This window comes from Lycium barbarum, chromosome 12 (genome assembly GCF_019175385.1).
Source record: "Lycium barbarum isolate Lr01 chromosome 12, ASM1917538v2, whole genome shotgun sequence".
Lineage (NCBI taxonomy): Eukaryota > Viridiplantae > Streptophyta > Magnoliopsida > Solanales > Solanaceae > Lycium > Lycium barbarum.
The window spans coordinates 37,211,175-37,224,910 of record NC_083348.1 but is presented as its reverse complement, the minus strand read 5'-3'; the positions used below and the strand labels follow the sequence as shown (position 1 = coordinate 37,224,910).

At 32.6% G+C, this 13,736-nt stretch overlaps 1 protein-coding gene across 1 annotated transcript; it reads left to right on the top strand.

Annotated features, from left to right (window-relative positions):
- The first annotated feature begins 4,375 nt into the window (after positions 1–4,375).
- Positions 4,376–10,574, top strand: LOC132622458 (RNA polymerase II transcriptional coactivator KIWI-like). The gene is made up of 3 exons (XM_060337065.1): positions 4,376–4,595; positions 6,798–6,903; positions 10,270–10,574. The coding sequence occupies exons 1-3, from the start codon at positions 4,464–4,466 to the stop codon at positions 10,350–10,352; spliced, it is 321 nt and encodes a 106-aa protein (XP_060193048.1). The 5' UTR covers positions 4,376–4,463; the 3' UTR covers positions 10,353–10,574.
- The last annotated feature ends 3,162 nt before the right edge of the window (positions 10,575–13,736 follow it).

Here is a 13,736-nt window from a genome sequence, read left to right as displayed (position 1 = left end):
ATATATGTGTGTGTGTGTGTGTGTGTGTGTGTGTGTATGTGTGCGCGCGCGCGCGTGCGTGTTGTTGTTGTTGTAACTCTTTTAACATATTGCAGGCTTGTAGTTATAGTGCTAATTCATATTTAATAAGTTTGTCTTTTGCTGGGTTAAAATGCCTATTTTGAATTTTACGAGTGATTGTACCAAATTCATATTGTATTTGATTATATTTATGTTGTTTACAATTAGTATTATTATCTCTACATGCACCCAAAACAAATGACAATATTAGAAAATATTTATTTTTGCTGCAAGAAAATTGATATTGTATATATATGCATATACAAACAATAGAGGAACATAAAGAACCACAATTAATTAAGAAGGATTCAACTTCCTCGAATCTGCTAAAGGGCTTTTGTCGGGCTTTAAAGATGTTGTCTCAACAATTTCTTAATATGCTATAGCAAAATAAATTTAGAAGACGCATTTGAAATTATAAGAGCGGGGTCACTTAAAAAGGTTCTCAGCAACCGCAGCTATTTAGAAACACTGTATCAATGCATTTAAAGGTTCTCATCAATAGTAACTATTGAGAAACGCTGAAATCAATGCAATTTATAAGCATGTAATTGTTATTAGCTAAATGACATATAAATGTGCTTGAAAAGGGGGGGGGGGGGGGGGGGTGAAAACTAAGATTATTTAAAAAGTTTTTTTTTTCTTTTTCTTTCAAATATATAAAGCATGAATCATGAAAATATATGTAAAAGTAATCAAGAGTGAGAAAAATCTAGAATTTTTTCATTAAATTAGTAGAAGTAAAAAGGAAAATTTGCTTGATTTAGTTGAAATTGTGTAAAATTCTGAGGGAAAGAAGTAACTCAAAAATAGTTTTTGACCTAATCATTTAGAAAAAAGAGCAAAAAGATTATGTTGCTAATATTGCCGCGCGAAGCGCGTATAGATTCACTAGTTGAATATATGTTAAAGTCTTCTTCTTTTATTATTCTCGATGGACGAATAGCTGCCAACGTAGCTACATCTATCATTATCTTAGTATATTTGTGGGAGACTGAAGAAAGATTTCAGATGCATGATTCTGACTTTGTTAGATTGTTTGTAACTTATATAATATATAAGACATTATATAAAACTAATTCAGGAAAGTAGAAAGGTTGCAGTATAAAATTTACACATAAACTTATGAAAAATTATAAAATTATCTCAAATTATTAATTTATTAAATTTACTAAAAACAACAATTTGTGACATATATATATTGTTGTACAATTTTTCTTTTCGTTATTTTACAACACATTTATCTTTTCTCTCATTTTTTTAATTATTTTATTTTTTTCTTTATCATATTTTAAGAATTTCAAAAATTATTCTTTCTAACTTGCAGTACTTTTGATACTCAAGAAAATCTTTTACGTTACTAACATAAGAGGAAAAAGCTATTACTTAATGCCTTCACTCTCCATGAGCAATTAGTGAAACTAACTTTTCATGGTTAAAATGGTGAGAGTATCTACTCTTGTGATAAAATAGATTAGTTTCAGTTATTATCATACAACTACATCATTATTTATGAACAGGAATCCCCACAAAATGACAAAAAGGCATTTGTTTTTGGTATGTAGCAAAATATGTATAATTCAATTTAGAATAGAAGTTTAATTGGACGACTCATCATGAGAGATAGGTTTGGTGAGCATAAATTCAACATTTAAATAGTCTTAAATTTGGAAGAAATACGTGTATAATTTAATCAATTTTTTATTTTTTCGTCTTTGTATTATACATCCTTCAAAAATAAGATTTTAGCACAATTTGACCCAAAAACTAAAAACGATTTCAACGTAAAAGTTTTAAAAATCATCTTACAAGAGTATGAGGAGCTAGTTTTCCTAACGACTTTTGTTGCTAATAAATTTTATATTTTATTCTGCAAAGTTTAGCCACTCAATATATGGCTAATACTTATTTAAGTATTTTTATTTGTGAGAATTAGTAGGAGTATATTTAAGATGAGAAATAATTTAAAGTATTTTCTTTAATAAAATGACTATGTATTTTTTTTTTTCACGAGCGTGCTGTTTTACTAGTTATGATATAAGTGGAGACCGTCCCTAAAATGGGATAACTTCCCCCTATCTTTTAAATTAATTTAGGCTTGAAATACAAGAAATGAAGCGTGTTGTCTCCAAAAGTGTCCAGTCTTGAATTTTTTTCCCTGCTAAACAAATTTTTTAAAAAATGACCTTAACTTGAAAAAAATTCGTTGAGAAGAACTTTTGTTGCCCATCAGATATAAGTTCTAGTTTATACCTATAAGATAGAACTTGTGACCAATTGAGCAGTTCACTGTATTAAAATATCCTGAACTCCTGCCTTATAGGCAAAACTAATTTATACTCAGAACTTATGCCCAATGGGCAACAAAAACTTTGTCTAGTTATTTTTTTAAAAGTGGAAGTTATTTTTTAAATTTTTTGTTAAGCATTGTCAAAAAATCAAGTAAAATTTTCACAAATAGCTACCTTTTAGCTGCTTCTAACAAGCTATAACTACAAGTTCATTATTTACAATTCGTAACTGGTTTTTCCTATATTTAGGTCCTGGACGCATCGCATAAATATAGCCAAAATATAGACTAAATACACGGAACTGTTGAGCAAATAATGCCTCTATTTAAGGAAAAAACATCTTTTTCAAACTAAACAGAAATCTGTTTTTAATGTTCTATAAATCACGCAAATCTTATTCTCTTCCATATCTAATCACATATCTCATTCAACATCTAATCATTCACATAAAATTTGAATTCAAAAACTCTCTTCATATTTTTTCCCCAAAATATAACTAAAAAAATCTCTTTTTAATGTTCCATAAATCATGCAAAGCTTGATTTGTTCATCAACTGAATTACACGTTTCACCGTGTAATTGCAACTTTTTTATTTTTTATATTTTTTTGAACTTTTTAGTTGTTTTTCATATATATTTTAGCTATATTTTAAATTGTATTTTGATTATTATGTTCAATATTACTTATTCTGGTTTCTGTTGATTATATTTAAGATATATTTTTCATATATTTAGAAAAATTTCAGAAAAAAAAAGTTGCAGTGAAGACGTTGCTACCTCAATTATGACTATATTTTGGCTATATTTTTAATTATATTTTGATTAATATGTTCAATATTACTTATTCTGGTTTCTGTTGACTATATTTCAGATATATTTTTCATATATTTTGACTATATTTTTCAAAATTTCAGAAAAATAAAAAAAAAAATATAAAAGTTGCAGTGAAAACGTTTTTAACTCAATTATGAACTCAACTTGAATTCAATATTTCAACAGATGAATTCAAATATATATTCGTCATTTAAAACGCAAAAATAACAGAGAATCTTACATATTTTAGGAAATAGAGTTGAATTTTAGGGGTAAAAGGTTGAAATTAATGAGTAGTTAATACAGAGTAAAAAAAGGAAGTGAAAGAAATCAGAAACTGATTTGAAAAGCACGAAATTAGGGGAGATAGGGAGTTAGAAACGTGTATATTTAGAAAAGGGGGGGGGGGGGGGGGGAGAGAAAGTGTGCAGCTAAAAAATAGGGGTATGGGGAGTAGTAAGTTAATTGGTAGAAAAGTGAGTAGCTATAAGTTGTAAAAATATAATATTATAGCTACTAAACTTAATTATTAAAAAGTATAGTTATATTCCATAAATATGTAACATAGTAAGTTATGCCAAGTAAAAATTATAAAAATCAAAACACTCCTTAGGGAGGCCATTTGTGAATTTAAGCCCTTAAAATAGTCTGACCCATCGGAGGCCCATAACAACATATCCACACATTAATGGGGCAATTTACAGGAGTGGCCTTCGCGGGGGTGGTCATTAATTTTTGTTGCACAAATTGGTGGTCTTTAATTATTGCCCTTCACTTAATATTCCGAGATTCTGGGTTCGAGTCTAGACTCAGTAAAATAAAATTCCCAAGGCATATCCCAACTTATACCTTAAGGTAAACTTTTACTCAAAATTAGATCTTAAGGCAAACATCTGCCTTAAGGCCTAATTTTTATCCAAAGTTAAGCTTTAAGATAGAAGTTTGCAAAATTTCACCAAAGTAATTTTTTTTTTTTTTTTTTTGCTTTAAGGTGGAATTTGAAACCCAACTTATATGCCTTGTGATTTTTTTTTAAATTTTTGATTGAGTGGAGATTTGAATCGGGAACTAAGGGACTTTTAGCGAATGACAAAATTTACAGACAACTCAAGGTACAAAAATTAAATACCAGTCCTTTGAAGGTCATTTAGCGCAAAAAAAAAAAAAAAAAAAACAAAAAGAGAAAAAAGCACACTAATGTAAGACCTAGCATAACCAAAAGGCCCAGTAACTGAAACTCAAACGCCCAAAAGGGTATCTCCAATTCCTCCTAAACCTTTTTTGGTTTGTACAGAAGAAATGTCTGGAAGGTTGGGAAAGAGAAAGGAAGAAGGCGAGTACGCTTCTGAAGGCGACAGTAATCCTCCTCCTAAGAAATCTTCAAGAACTGACGATTCTGATGCTGATGCTGATGCTATTGTCGTCTGTGAGGTCTCTTTTTTCCCTTCCCCGCAATCATTTTTCTACTTTCTATTTGTTTCTATTTAGGCAACTCTTTAATTTTAGCTTTACACATGGTTTGATCAAGGTGCTTGGGTTTGACTTTTTAAAAAGAGATAAGGATCAAAAACACCTTTTAAGTATCACTATTTTTTTTTAATTTAATACCTAAACTATTAGAAGTTTAAGAAAATTATCTAAATTATCACTATCTAATTTATAAAACATATTTTAAATTATTCTTGAATGGTATGTGATCTACCGTCTTCATTTTATATATTCTTAAATGGCATGTAATCTGCATTCCCCATTTTATATAAAAATATCGGAAAAGGGCTAAAAACACCCTTAACATGTGAAAAATGGCTCACAAATACCCTCCATCCACCTATTGGTTCAAAAATACCCTCAACCTATTTTTTTTTGCTAAAAAATACCCCTCAAACTAACCCTCAACTAACTCCTCAAATCTGATGATTTTTTCCTATTTAAAAAAGCCACGTGTCTTATTATGATTGGTCACATATATTATTTAATTCTAAAATATAAACTAATTCACTTTTAAACCATAACCCGCTGACCCGCCCAGTGACCCGTTTAATCACCGATGGGTCTATTGGAGATGAATGAGAGATTAGCGAAGCCTTGAAGGGACGGTTTGACGGAGAGAGGATTGAATGCTCCCCGAATTTCGACCTTTGGCATTGGTGGGCTTGTCTTTCTTTTACATTTCTAAATGACACTCTCCCATGCTTCAACAGCAATTCTCAACACTATATTCATGTGCTTAATTATACATCATTTGAGTCTTTTATTGCCAAACAATAGTGTTGCTTTACTTGATTGTTCCATCGCAGATGTAATTACTTTTGCACTTGTGTATTCTTTATGCCTTTCTTGTACTCGCCTCATGTGTTTATGTCCTCTCAGGTTTATACTATAATCATTACTTCTTGCAAAATCAAATCGGGAGAGGTCACTACAATGCTGCATATGATTTAGAGGCGTTGAATTCTACAATTAAGCATGTTTGTTTTCCTGTTTACTTGTATGATGCAACTGATGTAGCAAGAAAGATTTTCTTTTACTGCTTGAGTTTCAACAACCCACTTTTAGAAACTCTCAAGTGGCTACTGAGTTGTTGTTGAAAAGCCATCCACGGACATTAAAAGAAACGGGTCAGATGAACGGGTCAGCGGGTTATGATTTAAAAGTGGGTTAGTTTATTTTTTAAACTTAAATAATATATATGTAACTAATCATAATAAGACACGTGGCTTTTTTAAATAAGAAAAAATCATCAGATTTGGGGGGTTAGTTTGAGGGGTATTTTTGAGCCAAAAAATAGGTTGAGGGTATTTTTGAACCAGTAGGTGGATGGAGGGTATTTGTGAGCCATTTCTCATACGTTAAGGGTATTTTTAGCCCTTTTCCGTAAAAATATTGTCAAGTATTGTCCACGTGGATAAATAATATCACAATGGCACCTACATAAAAATTAAAAAAAAACTATTGGTTTTAAAAAACAAGCTGAAAATGCAGTATAAAGCTGAAACTATTCCCCAGATTTTTTTTAAAAAAAATAATGCAGTTTTTTTAAGAAAAATATACAGTTTTTTATATGAAAAATATTAGTTTTTTAATTTTCATGTAGGTGTCACCATAGCATTACTTATGTCATGTGGCAATTTTTTTGAAAAAATTTCAGCTTCACTTGCCTTTTGAAGAGTGAATTTACACATTGAGTTCAGGTGTATTTGCAAACTAGATAGTGATAGTTTAGGTAGTTTTCTCAATCTTCTGATAGTTTAGGTATAAAACTAAAAAAAAATGATAGTTGGGGTGTATTTTTGACCCTTATCTCTTTTAAAAATAACTTAAGTTAAAAGCCATAACTTGAAATAACCAAGTTTTTATACTTTTTAGGCTTGAAGGTAAATGCTTAAAAGCAATTTTATTTTTCTCAGACACCATTGAAATAAAAACGCATTTAACATAAGCCAATCTGAATACTCACTAAATGTCATTTTGGTACATTCTAGAAATCCTTATTAAGATTAAAAGATTCAATTGTGATTCTTTTACTTTCTTATATTTGTCTTTTCTGATATTTGTGTTGTATAACTTTATACTGTTTTCTGATATTTGCGCTGTATAACTTTATACTGTTTTCTGATATTTGCGTTGTTTCAGATTTCTAAGAATAGGAGAGTATCAGTTAGGAGCTTTGGAGGGAAGATAATGGTAGATATTCGTGAGTTTTATGTTAAAGATGGCAAGCAAATGCCCGGTAGAAAAGGTAAGTGCTGGTCCTACTTATTTTTATTTCATTTTGCTGTCAGTTTTAGGTTTTCTTTTGGTTTTGGTTATCTGTATTTTAATTAGTTCTCTTGGTTTCATTTGGTTTGCTTATATCATTTGGGCGATGCTAGCTATATATGGAACTCTAGATGATTATATCTATGTTGCATTTAGGGTTTTGTCTGAGAAAAAAGTGTTTTATTAGTTATAAGGTTATGATGACGAGAACAAAGCGACACTCTGGGTGTGTTTGGTATGAAGAAAAATGTTTTCCAGGAAAAGAAGTAGGTTGCTTATTATTTTTTGTATTCGGTACGTAAGCAAAAAATATTATCCTCAAAAACATTTGTATATAATCTAGACCTACTATGAGAGGTGGGAGGTGGGGTAGGGGTGTGGGGTGGTGTGGATGGGGCAAGGGGGGTAGGGGTGAAGATGAGGTGTGTTGGAGGGTGGGGAGGACACAATCAATGTGGTATGCCACTTGTGGAACTTGTTTTCCTGGAGAAGGTGTTTTCCAAAAATTTTGACCAACCGAACATGGGAGAATTGGAAAACCAAATTGTTTTCCGCAAAATGTGTCCTCCATACCGAACACACCCTGTGTCTTGTTCAACACTTTAGTCTGTGATAGATTTCCCTTAGTTCCGATGTATCTGTATATAAATTATAATTTCTGTTTTTCTTTGCTTGGTTTGTTTTTTGGTTGGTCGTGACAAGTAAGAGGGGCTTTTCAGTTGTTAACTGAGACATGGGAGTAATGAAAATTTCTTAGGTTTCTCAGTGTCGTTTGTTATCTTCTCTCTGGTTTCCTCATGAGTCATCTTAGATATGCAAGTATTTTCGACATCCTTTAAACAAAACAGCTACGTCATGAATTGCTTTCTATCGGCATGCTCTTGAAAAATCTGCCACTACTATGTTCCTATATCCTCTTTCTTCATCTCTCTCTTGCACCCTCCTTAAATGCATAGAAGCTGGAATTCTTCTAAATTATTTTACCTAAACTCTATTCAAGTTAAAGAGGAGGTTATTTCCTTGATAATGCACTTTGTCTTCTGAAAGGGTATCTACGTTTGCACAAGGTTTCCTATTTATTAAATTCAAAGCTAGTACCAACGATATTTTGGTTTATTAAAATCTTGAGATGATTGGAGGAAAAGATTATTAAAATTAATAGATCAATTAAATCGTTGAAGACTTGAGGAAATATTTTCTTCGTCTTGTATATAGGATGGATCCAAGATTATTTTAATGTTAGCGAGGATTTTTTTTTTTTTTTTGGGGGGTTTGTAGCTAAGTTACTCGGACTCTTCACTTTCGGCGCCGCACCCGTTTCGACACGACATGGGTGTGGGTGTGGGATCCGTACCCAATCTGATCAACCGCTTTTGGGTACTTTGACCAAAATCAACGGAGAAATTCCGGACAGATCCAATGATTTTTATAATCAAAACAAAAGTTGAGATGGACTTAAAAGAAAATGGAATACCTTGTATATTGAAATTGCTATATCACTCCTTTTCCTTTTATCTCCTTCCGGGATTCTCCTCTGGATCAATATTTTCTCCTCATGTTTTCCACATAATATCTCATAATTTAGGTTTTATAGTTCTATTTTTAGATATTTCAATTATTTTTAGCCGAATCCCCGCACCCGTATCCATACCTGGATCCGTATCCCCGAATCTTAGAATTTAGATCATGAAGGATCTGATCTCTAGATCCGCACCCGTATCGGACACCCGCACCCGAGTCCGAGTAACTTAGGTTTGTAGTTCAATTTCAGTCGACTCTTAGAATTTGTGAATTCTCAACATCTAAGGTGTGTCCAGTAGTCAATGAAGTGGGAGGAGAACCATGAGGTCGCAAGTTCAAAAACACTAGGTGATTTCTTCCCATCTGGAGTACAGTTGTCAGGTACCTGTGTTGGTGGGAAGTAGTACCTCATGGAATAGTCAAGGTGCATGCAAGTTGGCTAGGAAACCCCCATTGGGGAAAAAGAAAAAAAGAAAAAAAAAAAAGAGAATTGTCAATTCCCGTTGTGCAAGTCCTTTAAGCTGGTTGATGGAAGGAACATCTATCTATATACGCGAGCAAGTTTGGATTATACCCTTCCTTTCACAGGTGTCGGTATTAACTTGATAATGGCATATGAGCTGTAGGAAATCTGCAAGGGAAAATTGTTGACTGAACACTTTTGTTCACATGTCATATAAGGGTTGACTCTGGCCATTCTAGGCAAATGAAGAATCTACAGCAAATCACATTGCTCTAGAGATGTTTTGAAGGGGTTTACTCTGCTGTGTAGAAATCAACATATGCTTTGAATTTGGCTTTTATTGTCAGAAGAAGAGGTTGTGCCAATGCTAGTACTTGGTTAAACAATAAGGAGCTCCCTTTTGTCAGCTAGGAAACTGCTAACATTTTTATCTATGCTTTGGTGGTTCTGTCCTTCCAAATGTTAGCTTTCTTCTCCAGAATTATTTCCTTTTCCTATAAGGTCTACCTCTTGTACAGTGTAAAATGATGGGCGGTGAAATTGGAGGATGTGAACTTATTTTAACAAGGTCCGTGGTTGTATCTTCAATTTGAAAAGGAAGGAGTTATTACTCTTGGAGTGCTGTTCAATCATATTAACTGATGTTAACTGCAGTACTGAGATTTTTCAAAGCTGACATACTTTGAGTTGCGTTAATAGTGTTCTTAAAGATTGATATGCAATACCACCATAGGTGAGTCTGGAAGATGGATGTACAGTCTGCTCTCTCTTTACCATTGCTCCTTCCATTGATGTTAGAAGTGAGCATGTGAGCATTGTTAATTGAGCTGAATTGGGCCATAGGGAACCTTATAGAAAGAGAGAACCAGTTAGTTTATCAGAAGCTAGATAGGGCCAGCTTATAGCTGAATTCAGACGTATTGAACAAATTTGTGTTGTTTGTAAGTGAGCAAGCAGGATTAAAGACATTGTGCAGTTCTGAGACTCCAACTTATTCGTGTGGCCTCTTTGATTGATCTGTTTAGATTCCTCAGCGTGGCCTGAAATTTGTTCTTGTACTCTATATATGTACTGCTGCATCTCCTAGGTGCTACATACTTATAATAGAACATCAAACAACTCCTGCACTGATTTAAAAGAAATAAAACAGAAAGGGGAGGGAGGGCAGCTAGGAGCGTGAGTGCTTGCCAACAAACCAACTGTTAACTGCTTTAGTTATATTGTCTATTCTTAATACAAGTTTATTTACTATATTTTTATTCATCTTCTATCTTTTTGTGGCTATACTTTTCAGAGGTCAATGTATCTGCAGGACTTAGAAACCAAATTGACAGTGGTGTTTTTGCTTTTTTCCTTTTTCAGGCATCTCATTGAATATGGATCAGTGGAATGTACTCAGAGATCATGCAGATGAAATTGATGAGGCTGTTGCTGAGAACAGTTAAATGTTGCAAGTCGCTAGCGCTTAGTTGGTGTATAATGTTATTTTGGGTAATGACAAGTTAAATTGGAACTAGGAGATGTTTTCCCTTGGTACTGTTGTAGATGAGATGGATAAAGCAAGATCTGTTTAGTTGGGAAAAACATGGCTTTAGGATATGTACTTTCTGAATGGGATTCGAACAAGCATCCGTGCTGCTAAAAAAAATGCCCTTCTCTGAACCAAATTTTTCTTCTTAACAATCTTGACACTCATAATTACTAATAACTGTTTCTCTCAACTTCCAAGCACGCATTGTGAAAGAATCAAGAAAGATGTCTGGTAAACACCAGTGGCACAAGAAACTAAAACACTACACTTAAAAATTGTTTTTTGGTTAAGGCTTTTGTAAGGATCGATCGACCCAGAAATCAGCTTGCTATATTCCTCCTTCAAAAGATAATACAAGATTTTTTTTTTCTCTTTACATGCAGGGTTAAGGTTCTGCTCTAAGTTAGAATTAACCGTATTACTTTAATGAATATGAGAATGGATATAGAAGATCTATATAATCAGTTTCAAATAATTTAGATTTGAGACTTAGATGATTGAGTGATCGATCAGAGTATAGAATTCCCTAATATCAGATGGTCAGCTCTCCTAAGTTTCAGTGTACTCTGCTAATGGTGTCATGGAACAGAAAAAGAATCATCTTCCAAAAGAATCAAAAGCAATCAACAGTTTAAGCTGTCAGCTTGAAGAGCTTATGACATTTGGGGTGAGTCATGTTCTAGCACCAACACCAAAAATTATTTTCCTTGAAATGAAAAGGTGTAATGCCGATATGAAATAGGATAATTCTACAGCCAAATGATTCTTGCTCAACTGAATCTAATTCATTCTTAATGTAAATCTAGCCTGTTAGCCAATCTAACTAATATTTCTGATTCTTTGTTCCAGAAATGGATGCACTGCCGGTCTCCGGTCTTGAAAGAAAATAGTCCCTCCGGTTCATAATAAGTGTCCATTTAACCTTATTATTGTGGTCCAAAATAAGTGTCCACTTACATAATAAAGAAGGAATTAATTTTTTTTCTTCAAATTTACCCTTATTAAGCTCTAAGTAATCAGATTTCAATGTGTCAAGTTAATACTAATATGCAATGAAGAAAAGTTAATAATAATATGCAAATTGCTTTTTAATTTGTATCATGATTCAATCAAAATTTCTCGAGTTCTTCTAATTTGTAACTTCACCGAAATCGGAATAGTTCCTATACTATTACATTAGTATGAAATCGAATCGCCTTGAAATATTTCTTATTTCTTATCGATTCCTGTAAAAAGGGAACAATTGGAATCTTATTGAAGACTTTGGCAGCTGGAACTCATCGGCAGCGACTCTTACCACTGCAACCTAGGCACTCAGGCCTTGGAGCTGATCTGTCAGTCCACCGTTATCACAAACCTCCCTTTAGAGGAGTCGCCCGGTCATCCCTTGCAATTCAATTGGGAAATGTTTCATGCAATAGCGTGAAAGAAGTCCTACTAAGCTAAAGAAGCAGATGAAGCATCGAGTCTTGGAGAAGAATAAGATCACAGAGCATAGCAAACCGCTAAACCATGTGCGTTGTAATTAAGGATAGTTTAAACAAAATACCTATTTTTTCTGTAGGAGTTAGTATTTTCTTAAGGATACATGAACATTTATTTTAAACTGGAGGGAGTACTTATTATGAATTACTTGTAATTATATCTAATTTGCGGGTGTGTTTCTCCGGCCCCTTCATTTTAGGAGTATTTTCTCCTTTTCAGATGAAGGAACTCGATCAAAGAGGATTGTCATAAGTAAGATGATGATGATTTAATCCTGATTATGATTTATCACGTCATGTTTCTAGCTATTTAATTAGTGACTTGTTTTTTTTTTTTTTTTTTAATTATTATTATAGGAATAATATTAGAGACCTCCTCTTAGCTCTTGTTTCATAACACTAGTCTTCCTTGTAGTTTTCAATATTACACTTACCTTCCTTATTTTGATTTACTAGCAAACTTATCCGCGCTTCGCGCAGTTATAAGAAACAATAGTAAATTCACAAAATGACCTTCTTGCAAAACTCTTTTGTATGTGAGTATAAATATAAATTCTGTAAATTTAATAAAATTTACTATGTCTATATATCGATGATACCCATGGGTGCAATTTCAATACTTCAAGCACCACACTTACAAGTCCTATAAATAGGAAAATCTTGTTATGTAAACTTGATAAGAATTTTTAATCAATTAGCTCTTTCTTTCCCTTAGAAAATAATGAATTTCTGATTTTTAGAAACATTAATGTGTTTGACTAATATATATTTAATATGTACATATATTTTCTAAACTATTTTTTGATATTTCTCTTATTTTGGGAAAAAACAAAAAAAAAAAAAAAACAAAAAACAAAGAGGATGTGAGAATAAAAAGAAAAAGAAAAAGAAAAAGAAAATAGAAAACAAATAAATTTGCATGGTCCTCTTTTCTTCAATTTTTTTTTTCACTTTTTTCTTTTACCTTTCCATTTTTCCCTTTTTAATAATTTTTTGTAGCATTATATTAAGAAAAGGTAATTATGGAAGGAGAGGATGTTTTGGAGCCAAACCTGAATTATGCCCAACGATATATCAAATCTTTATTGATAGCACTATATATGTATGCTATACACATCAGGAATCGACACATAGACGTGTTATTTGTCTTTACTTAGTTCCTTGAAAGCACAAATAGAAAAGAGGAGCTTGGTTAGGATGAAATTTGAGTGCATTTACAACTTTCAAAATTACGTATTATTATGAAACTATATTATAATAAGTGAATCGTTTTTTATAAAGAAAGAACAAACTTTAATAAGGGAAGAAGATTTTGTCTAAGCATCAATACATACTATTCCTTTGCTGATTGTTGATCCTCGTCGAAAACTTCTTCTGATGCATCCTTTGTATCCTTTGACTTAATTAGGATCTCAAATTTTTCACTTTTCTCATTTTTTGTTCCTCTACCTCCGTTCTTCGCCAGAACTGTTTTCAATTTTCTGTTTGCACTCTTTACTGAGTAGCTTCATCTTTCATGATAAGACCTAAATAGAATTAAACTAACGGCTCTCCCTCACTTTATTTGTCCAAACTCCTATGAGTTGTTTGACGCCTTGTAACTCTGATTCCACCGTCCGTTCTCTTGGTTCATCTCATGCACCACCATTTGATCGAAACCTTGCAAACTTCTTTCTTTTCTCCATTATCGAGATTTCTATATTTTTTTTTAAGTTTCACCTCCACCCAGATTTCAAGAAGGGATGGTAGCCTTTATATTGATATTAGACGAGAACAAATTAAGTTTGACTCATCCACATAGTTTTAGTAACAGA